This window comes from Etheostoma spectabile, chromosome 14 (genome assembly GCF_008692095.1).
Source record: "Etheostoma spectabile isolate EspeVRDwgs_2016 chromosome 14, UIUC_Espe_1.0, whole genome shotgun sequence".
In the NCBI taxonomy this organism is placed as follows: Eukaryota; Metazoa; Chordata; class Actinopteri; order Perciformes; family Percidae; genus Etheostoma; species Etheostoma spectabile.
The window spans coordinates 12,404,984-12,416,001 of NC_045746.1; the positions used below are offsets into that span (position 1 = coordinate 12,404,984).

Here is an 11,018-nt window from a genome sequence, read left to right on the forward strand (position 1 = left end):
CCTTTTTTTTGTTTGTTTTTTAAAACATTCTTTTCCTTCTACACAAACTATAAAAGCAACTTGAGAAACGAATTCACACACACCAGAGCGATCCACAAATATATTTTTTTTTTTTTCCCCCAGGTAGGCAACATGACAGCACAACACTGGTCAAATGGTTTAAGGGGGTTAACTTTTCCCAACACAACACATTCACAGAATCCTTCCTGGCAGAAAAATAGAGGAAATCAACTGAATATGATGGGGAATATCAAGGAAGTGCCACTCAATTAAAAAAATAGTTTATAACAAAAAAATTAATATGTAAATAACACAATTAGTCCAACTGACCACTGCTGCTTCACCATGATCAGCCCGGAACCTGTAAAACAAACACCATTCCAATATTTTCCAAAGACCAAAAAAAAAAAAAAAAAAAAAGAAAGAAGAACAGCACTCTCTGAAACATTATGCTAGCTACATCGATCAAAGTATGGATGGAAACCGAACACCAACACTCGGCACTTAAGAACTGAAATGAAATAAACAATAAAACATTCTCAGTAAGTTAATGGCATTGTTGTAAACAACTAATGCAACTCTATGGCATGATATAGACAATCAGTTTGGCTGGTGTTTGGCGTACCAGGACTGTGTGTCACTATGATGACGCGTACAATGTCCAGCGTTTGCTCTCCCTTTTAAGCGTAACATTGTGATCAAAAAAGTTTGAATGGTCTGAGGTAACACTTAATTTAAGTTTTAGCTTTGAATACTGAATTGAAGTATGTGGTTTCTGCATGTAGAAAAACAAACTGCAAGGCACTGTAAAATCTGCAAATAATGGTAACAACCAGTTAGTTACTCGACATCAATAAATCCAGTGAACGATATGGCCTAACAGGTTCTAATTGGTCCAGAGGGAGAGGAAAAGGTGTCTGCAGCCAACAGGTGAACGTTAACATTTTGGCAGTGCCAGGTCAAATCAGCAGTAGCATTTTTTTATATTAGGACAGAACACATCTGCTTCATAGACTAATAATCCTGGAGATTTTGCTATTCCAGCATTTAGAGGATACTTGTGGAGTATCTGAAGACACAGCACATTTATCGTTCAATATCTATCTATTTAAAGAAAACGTACAGGGGGGGAAAAGTGCTTTGTTTTAACTTTTCATTGTTCCACCATGTTTGTTTTCTTTACTCCGAGTGATGGTGGCCGTGTCACACTTTTCACTTTGGCCATCACTATTAAAGAAAGTCTTGCTGGTGGCAATGCAAGTTGTTCAATCTGTTTGTACATGTCATGATCTGTGTGTCTAGTTTTCATCCTCCCCGAAATAATGACTGCGTGATGCACAACATTTGGGATGTCAAAACAAAGAAACGTAATGCATGAGGACAAATTAGGAAAGACTCTGTGAGAGTACAAATTTACGTAGGCCCCCTGGGGTCAGCTGTGAACAAACATTTCTACCTTATTTGCCAGATTCAATTCAGATGTTGCAAGCATTTCCATGTACTTACTTCCAACAACTTATACACGTTTCAAGCATTTACTTTATTTTGTCACCTCCCAGTCTAACCTGAGCGAGTGGGTGGGGAACTCCAGCTCGTTTCAGAAAGATAGGTAACTTAAAGGTCCTATGACATGGTGGTTTTTGGACCAACTGCCATGCATTGTTTTCAAGCCAGGATGTCTCTCTTTCATGGGTGGGCCAAATTCTCTGGGCGGATAAAGCAGAGAAAGGGGAGTTACCTTTCCCCTTATGATGTCATAAGGGGGAGATTCCAGATGGGCCCATCTAAGCTTTCATTTTGTCAAAGGTAGAGTAGGATACCCAGGGCTCGCTTTACACCATTGCCATTTCTAGCCACTGGTGGGCCATAAGCAGGCTGGGGTTAACGCATATTAGTGTTAAAAAAAACTAAAAGTGAAAAAGAGCTCAACAGTCCCACCCCTCCTCTGAGAGACCTCGGGTTCCAGAAGTAAATTTCCCATTCATTTCTGGAAAAATCTGTATATAAAGAGTTTTATATATGCTTTAGGCTAACCAGCTATGACGGGACATATGAAGTCATAAACATACAACATATCATGTTGCATAAAAGGTTTGTTCAGCTAACAGCTAATTCGGCTAACCGCTAGCCAAGACAGCATGTAATGTACTTGAAAAGACCCTCGAAATAAAATCTGAAAATAACCGTTAACATATTTAACAACTGTTATGTCAGCTATAGCCTGCTTTCCCAGTGTTTAGTTTGAGTTAACATTATTTTAGAGTGATCAAGCTGTCTGCTAGCGGTTAGCCGAATTAGCTGTTAGCTAAAGGAACGTTAGCTTGTCGGTGGCGGCTGACGGCACCAAAATATACCGGCATGTCCCAATCACGTGACTGCCCCCCCAAAAAAATCCTGTCCCGCGAGATCCCGAGATAATGACTACCAGATCCTTTCCCTCTTATGTTGTCTAAGCAAGTTATCAGACTCTGTTGCCAAAATGCCTCGCAAATCTTCCGGCTACTTCCCGCTACAGCTAGCTCCCGTTGATTCCAATGCTCTATCCGTCCCTATCACATTACCAACAGTGAGATTGAGTACCGGACTCTCGCAGGAGTCACGTGACCCGCGGTAGTCCCGAAAAATTGTCACCCTATATGTGAAACCAAGCCTAGAGTAAGCCTTTCCTCTCCAAGTGTAGCTCCCATGGCGCCATTTCAATGCGACAAAGCCATCACCTGCAGTTAGCATCCCATTGACTGCCATTCATTTTTACGTCACTTTGACAGCGAAAAACTTTACATGTGAAGCGTGTAAAGACTCTATTTGTCCATTGTTTATTTCTAAAGAAACACAACAATTTATAAAAAGGCTCCATTACCTTGTATCTAACGTTATGGCTCCGTAGCAGACGTTTTTGTAAAAAATAGGCTAATGATTGCGTCTTAACCACACGATTTACCTTTGCATAGTCGACAAATCACCGTGTTGTCAGGAGAAGCTCGCAGACAGTGTGGACTTACATCAGCTGTTTAGGTTTAATTACTGTTGTTAACTAGCATGTTAGTAGTTAGTTAGCAGTAATTAGCCTGTGCCTATGGTAATGTTAACTAGCATGTTAGTTAGCAATAATTAGCCTGTGTCTATGTTATCTCCTACCATATACCTATGCTCTCCGTCTTTGCTGATTGGGAATGATCGAGATTTCTCTTGGCACAGCTATCAGAAGACTTACAACTTAAAGACACTTTGCCTACGTCATCAAGCTCAGTTGGAGGTTGCGCAGTAACACCGGGAAAGTGCTTCTATTTTCCTTCACTGGTCTCCGTCCAGAATAACGGAATCTGTTGGTCCATTTCTTTAACTGTTTATGTGTGGAACACATCGTGAATCGTGCAGTGTTGTGAATCTTCGTAAAACTGAATTATTATCTTGTGCATACACACAGATCGGGTACCAACACCTCCCCTTCCTCACAAGCATAAATTCCACCAATCTGAAGCATCCCTGTGGGATTGTCCAGGATTGTGGGTAATGAAGTACTTATCCAAGACATCGCAAATAAAAGACATGTATCTCAAAACAAAGTTGGCGCCCCTTGAACTTTTGGCATCTACTGCATATGAGCATATACAAGCGCTTAGCCATGTGGTAGCTGGTTTTAAGTTTACCATCAACGGTTATGTTTTTATGGCTTATACTCAAATTGTAAATGAAGAAACTGCATTATATTTGCCATGGGACCTTTAGCTTCTCAGTCTGTTACTATGGTAACTGAGTCTGTGAACCTAACCTGGTCGGGAGCAGGTTTTCTTCAATAAACCTCAAGTGTCTCTCAGTCTCCTCCCTCTGACACGGCGCTCATTCATTTCCTCAATCATTCATTCATTCATTCATTCAGTCTGTATTAAAGCGGTTTATAGTAGCCTAGTGGTGCACGCGCTTAACTCTGACTCAACCTACTCGGAGTTGATTGAACTAACTCAAATCAGCTGTTCTGGAATCGAAAACTCAGAGTTTCCCATCTCAGGGTAAATCAACTCAGAGTTCAGAGTTAGACTCAGAATTTGTCAAACCTCTTTCCTTAAACGGGCCCCTGCAAGCCAGCTCGATCAAATTGTTGAAGTCCTCTTTCTAAAACCTTGTTGCACTTAGTAGTTCAAAATCAGAAGTAAATGTGATTGTCCTGTGAGTTGATGATGCCTTCAGGTGCTCCTTGTAAATACTTCTATCTTAGTTGAAATACACAGATAATAGTAGCCTAATAATCAGTGGTGTAGTCTACATGAAACGCAGGTATATGCAAAACAATAAACCACTAGGAAAGCTCTGTGATTTACATATACCCACTTAAAAATGCCCAATGGCACGCAAAAACCTACTTTCCATTGTAATCTTGATATATTTTGAATTGTTATTTTCTTAGGCTAAATAAAAGTATTTCCACAGGAAATTAAGTTGTTGACAACACCTATGGACACCCTATGTTCTAAAGGCTTATGTGTCTGTAATGGGCTGACATAAATGTTAGAACACAGAGAACACTTAGACTCTCTTTGAAAGAGAGAACATAGAAACATACATCAATACTAAAGTCAGAAAATGCATGTCTATTATGCTATGTAAGTAAATAACAACATTCTGAAATAATTGTCAATAAAGTAGTTTACAATAGAGAAAAAGTATGCTGAAGCTGTGCTGATATACAATACAAAGATACCAAGCGGGTAAAGCCTCATGAATTTCTCCTAATCGGGTCGAGCAAATAATCAAAACATAGGCGCATGTACATAGCAAATCTACATTCAGAAGAAATAGGAAATAAGTGAAAAATAGAAAATAAGTAAACAAATAAATAAATGTAAATACAAAATAAGTTAAAAGTTTCAAGTAAATACATCAAATTGTGGCATTTTCCATCCTTTAACCCGTTTCAGATTTGTGGCGTTTATTTTTTCGTCTTATCTTAAGGGTTTCTAATTTCCCATTAAACGCAAATGCAGCATTACTTCTCTGGTGGGCTTGTTCACGTGCGCTGACCTCGTAAATAGCGGGATTTCTGACAGCACGGGAAGGCACCACAAGTCCATCCTCCCCATCAGCAGTCTGGTCAACAACATTTCTCCTGCAAGACTCACCAGCGAACTTCACCGACTCTTCAGCGCATTTAAAACACCGACATGGATGCCCTCAAGTCGGCTGGGAGAGCTATTATCCGGAGCCCGAGCGTGGCGAAACAGTCCTGGACTGCCGGCAGACACAGAAGTAAGAAGCAGTTGTTACTTTGAGACAAAAACGTAGACACAAGGGTTTTAAGATATACATTTTTTTTTTTAGTTTCACCTTGCCTAAAGTTGACTTTTCGCTTCCCGCCGTGCCCGCCAATGACGGATATTTAACGTTACGTTTGTTAGCTAACTTTACCAAAAGTTTAGCGTTTTGTTTCAAAAGCGTAAACCTTGCGAAATAGTATTCCGTTGCCCCGGTGTTGGACTGTTGCAGTAAAGTTACAAAGATAAATGCTGATTTATTTTAACCTGCGTAGGTAACGTTAACGTCTCATTTTATCTGCCAAAGGGATTAAAAATGCTTCTTTTAAGATTTGTTTGTGTATTTTGTGCAAAATATGTACTTTATCCCATGGAGATTGAGTCAGTTTACATTGGGGTTTCAGGAATTTTCCGGAAATAAATGTTATTTTGAAACCAGGCAGAATTAAGTAGACCACAACACCAACAAAAAGTGATGCTGAGTCAAATATGATTTTTTTAGTTATCTTACCCTCAATGGTATACTTTAATCCCATGTCGTAGGAGCAGTACCTTGTGTTCCTTGTTATTTTACTGACCACAGCAGTCTTTTGGATTTGTGGCTAATCCACAACCTCCCAGAACACCCTCTTTTCATCCACGCTTCCAGAGAAAGTGCAGGGGTCAGGGTCAGTAATACAAGAATTTATGGGGATTTTGTGTCTTGCTCAAGGGCCCTTCAGTAGGTCAGCAACTTGCCCACTCTGCAACATTAACATGAAACTCTTTTAAAGCACTCGGGTGGCCATTGTAGTACTCAAGGGCCACTTTGTAAGCTAAATCTCACTTGATCCTGGCTGTAAAGTTTCGGGGAGTGACTGGTTGGCTTAGACAGCCTGAAAGCGCCCCTGCCTGTAACCATTAGCGCAAGCCAGGAATGCTGTGAGTCAGTCGTTGCAAAGTTCTTGTTGTCTTGAGTTCAAGCAAATTCCATAGAGAGCCCATAGTAAAGCATATATGAAAATTAGAACATACAGGGTGGATTACATAAAGATCCTCCATTACGATATGTAACCTTAGCTCACCAGGAAAAATAGAAAGGCCTTTTGAGATACACTCTTACATGCAGACATCTTGTTAGCCCATTTCTTGGTTAATGGATGAGGGTAAGATGTTTAATGTATTTGCTTCTGCACAGCTATAGGATACGTATTTATCCAGGTGTTTTTGAGAGGCATTGGTACTTTTGTTGGGCTCTTAGTTAAATGAAAAGCTTCCTGTAAATGCAGCTGGTGACCCACTTTTTTTTATAGAAGAATTGTAGTATAGATTACTAGGGCTTCCATGGACTGCAGGGCACACATTCCTCACCAGCACTGACCCAAGTCTTACTCTAGCGTATGGGACAAAGTCGGGATCAACCTACATTTTTCGATCTTTCCAGGGGAAAACTAGTCGGCCAAACAACAGGGCCGTTGCACCTTAGGTGTATCATTTCTATCATTTCACACCAATATTGCCATTATTAGGGCTCTAATTGGCTTGGACACTCAAGTCAACTTCACGTCTGCCTCCTGTGAGTGAGTTGGCATTGAGGAGAAACCTATTCACGTGTAATACTGGACCACGTATTTTTAATGGCAAAGGCTTCCCCACTCCTTATCCACTCTGCTCTCATTGCTCTGGTTTGGTCGCCCTAGACGACCCTCACCGGCACACTGCCAGCGTCGGGGACCAGCCAGAGGGTACTTGTATGCAGCAAAAGAACCTTTCTCTGTGGACCTTCTCAATTAGAAGCATGCGATAATGCCAGCACACAAACACGGTCCCTCTGCCAAATCATTGCCACAATGGCAATATTTCTATCTGATTTATGAAGTAGTTATTTCACCTAAGCATGAAATTCGCTCTCCAGTTAGCGCTTCTACTTCTGCGAGGATTCTGCTTATGGATTAGGCTTTTCCCCTTCTATTTCCACTGTTACTATCTCACTATCAGTCAGACACTCTGCTGGCAACATGGCTTTTTTTGATAACATCTAGAACCAAAACCGTTCTGGCAATAAGAACCATACAGGGCATTAATGTATTTTGCCCTGTTATCAGATGCAGCAGTTGGTGTCTGACATAATAGGCTAGATTATTCAGACTCAACCTTGTTTTCTGATTTAGATGGGATTGAAGGCTACCAGTCAGACTCAGAGACAGCAAAGCTGGCTTCCAGGCCTGGCACGATGAGTCTGTTTTGCATTGTAACAGTCGTAAAAGTTAGTCTACTTTTGAATTCAGCTCTGTTAACATTACAGCCTGATAAGTGAACTTGAGGCCAAATACCTCCAAAATGTTTGTTTAACTTTTGCAGCTGCAGAGACTTCCAGACAAACACGTTATCACTTTTTTTCTACATCCATCAGTAGAATCTCCGCACTTCAACTCAGATGAATTTGGATTCGTTGAAACCTGATTTTGGAGCTGTGTGTGGATATAGATCATGGGATTTAAAAGAAAAGTTAAACGGTGACAGAAGTTGTTTTTTATAAAATAAAAAAACAGGTCATTTGGCTCTGAGTCCCGGATCGGCCCTAAGTTGTAGGGCCACACTTTGTGGTTTCCACAGTGATTTGGAGACACACAAATCAGCCTGAACGTGAACAGCCTGTCAGTTGGACCCCTTCTGGATCAGCACGTTTTGCTCTTGCAGTGTTTAACAAAGGCTTTTTTGCACTTTGATACAACTTGTTAGATGACTAGGGAGCTGCGGTGTTTTATCTATCCTTTTCCCCTCCTCTCCTAACATTAACAGATGGTGAGGTCAAATTGTATTTACAGCAGGGTCAGATGGTTTTTCTTGGTCTCAGTTCACACATGCACACAGCTGTTTCCTCTCAGGTGTCCCAGTTGCTGACCTTTGATCACAAAACCCTCCCCATTCTCTGGCTGAGCAGTGCCTGGTACTGTACCTGTTTTTTCTTTTTTTTTTTTCTTCTTTCAGACCCATTGACCATTCAGTGCTGTTCTTTTGGGGTTTTGTTGTTCCATTAAGTTTGTCTCTGTGCCAGTGACACGTCATGACGTGACTTGTCATGTAATTTGGGACAGTGGCTGTGTAGACTTTGTCTTGGTCTGATGTATCTGTCTGTTGCGTTGAGGCTTTCACAGTACAGTGCAGATTAGGACATGTTGTATGTGTTAAGGCTGGAACTTATTCATCATGATCATGAAATTAGGGATGTCCAAAAATTATTCACAACGCAGTTTTGAACTTAGTGGTGTAAATGTTTGAAGTTTTGGCCTTTTTTTAAAGAATCATCTTTCATCTGCAGTTCTACTTCCAGAGTTTTTCCTTGGTCAGAGCATGCCATTGGAGGAGGGGGGGGGGGCACACATATTGAGAGTTGGTCCTCCTCCAAGAAATTTTGAGTGGAAGAATCCACTCCAAAATGATTAATTCTTTTTTTTTTTGTGTGTGTTATTGATTAGTTTGTCCTCCTTTTTTTTTATTTTATTTTTTATACATTTAGAAATAATTACAAACAATACACTGAGGCTGGGAACGCAAGACCAAAAAACCGAGAGGATAGACGGGAGGGAGGGAAGACAAAACAAATCAGGCAGACACCGACACATACACAGGCAGACACAAAACAAGGGACCAAACACCTGCACAAGGCCACTGCAAAGGCTGTAGCGCAAGACTACAGCCCAGACCTCAAAGTCCTTCCTGGCGCTCCATGAATGCGTGCCGTAGCTAGTTCCATATAACTACATCCAGGAAGGAAAAGATCCATGCAGAGGTCATGAGGTTGTTTCCAACGATTGCAATCATTCTCTTTGCAGCTGTAAGTCCAGCAAATACAGCACGTTTTTGAGTCCCAGAGAGCTGAAAGGCTTACAGATCATTCAGAATCAAGACATTGACAGTAACAGGCAACGTAACATTAAACAAGGCATACTTTTTGGATGCAATATTGTTTCAGAACTGACCAACGGGAGCGCACTCCGAGAACATGTGTAGATATGTGCTTTTATTGGACAGAAAGTGAGCTATTTTTATGGGGTGTATTTTCACGGGGATGAGATATGTCCTATGAATGAAATTCTATAACATACTTGCATATCAGTACTTCCAGAAGTAAAAATACTTCTGGAATGCTAGACCATACCTGGGCAATCGCATGCCCGGATCCTCTCAATGGAAGGGAAGAGCGGCCAGATATGACTAATAGTGTTAATTTCGTCAGACAAGATGAGACTAAATGTTTGTCAACAACCTTTTTTTTTTTTCCATGACTGAGACGATGACAAGGCTGCACCAATGTCCAAAAACGCGGACTAAGTTAACATGCATTATTGTTGACGAAAAAAGATGATACTAAAAGTTCTTGCATAAAATAAAAAAAAAAGATAAAATCTACAATCGTCTCTACTTTTTCATCATGAGTGCAGGGCCAGTTTGGAGCGTGTGCTTGTTCCAAACCGGCCAATTGCTTGGTTCCAACTATTTTTTTTAAATTTCTTTTCCCCCACTAAGCGTGATTCAATCAGGTGCGGCTGCGGCTCATCTAGAGATTTGGCATGTCCCCTTTTTTCATCTAGCAGTCACATATCCAGGTAGCGATGTGGCTCATGCAAGAGAGGGAGGAAATCCCGGTTCAGCCTGCTGGAGAAGCCGCTACAACGCTTAGCGATGTGCCCCTGCCCCATGCAAGGGGAAGGAGGAAGGGAAGAAACACGGTTTAGCCTGCTGGAGAAACGACTACAGTGAAGGTGAAATGCCCCGGGCAAGGTGTGCTGGTGAAGCTGCTCTTAAACAGCTTGCAGAGTGGCTGGAGAAATGTATGCAACTGGTGGCAACAAGACAACACGCTGTAGAGCCCAGGAGCCCTGGCTCTTATCTAACATGTGTCTGTGAAACAAGGTGCTGTAGAGCCCAGGAGCCCTGGCTCTTATCTAACATGTGTCTGTGTAACAAGGTGCTGTAGAGCCCAGGAGCCCTGGCTCTTATCTAACATGTGTCTGTGTAAGATTGTATTTGCATGAAGGAAGAGGCTCCATATAAAACCAGACACGTTTTAACAAAGTTGCATTCAACAAAAATCAAGTGTAATTTGTCAGGTAATTATGACATTTAACCAGTATTTGACATGTGTGAAACACTATTTGACTGAAATGGTCAAATCAGAAATAATTTTAAAAAAGACTAAAATGTTTTGACTTAAACTTGACTAAGATACCTGAGTTCTCTTTTGACTAAAACTAGACTAAAATGACAACATGTGAATGACTAAAACTAACAAGACTAAGACTAAATTAAAAATAGGTGACAAAATTAACACTGATAACTAAGAACTGATAAAGCCTGGATACCATACCACAGTTTTTAGGCTGCGCTGGAAATAACTTCCAGATAGGATGGATGGGCAAAGGCCTCGTCCAAGGTACACTGTGTACCTTGAGTGCCGATCTTAATTGAAGGTAGAAGGAAAAATGAGGAACATGGTAGATTGAATGTGTTCTGCAAATCAGAATACGGTCACAAGCCAATCTCGCAAAAAAATGTCTTTTTAGATAATGAAGCCCCCTTTGTTCCCATTGTGGGGCTGTTATCGGCCTCTCACCCATCAAGAGTGCTGCGTTATTGAATAAAGGGGGAAAAGCATAATGATAGAAGGGGAGGACGAGACTGAGCCAGGTTTTCTAAAAAGACCAAAACGTTGTCGGCCATTAATGAGAGGTGATGCTGTGTATTAGGAATGCATATTGGTGACACCATAATCGATTGGTGGATGGC

General features: G+C 41.0%; 1 protein-coding gene across 2 annotated transcripts in view; it reads left to right on the plus strand.

Moving 5' to 3' along the window:
* The first annotated feature begins 5,002 nt into the window (after positions 1-5,002).
* ldlrap1a (low density lipoprotein receptor adaptor protein 1a) overlaps positions 5,003-11,018 on the plus strand; it is a 19,813-nt gene continuing 13,797 nt past the window's right edge. For both annotated transcript variants that reach the window (XM_032534925.1, XM_032534924.1), the window contains exon 1: positions 5,003-5,244. In XM_032534925.1, the coding sequence (XP_032390816.1) occupies positions 5,160-5,244 (85 nt within the window). In that variant the 5' untranslated portion in view covers positions 5,003-5,159. The remainder of the gene's footprint in view (positions 5,245-11,018) is intronic.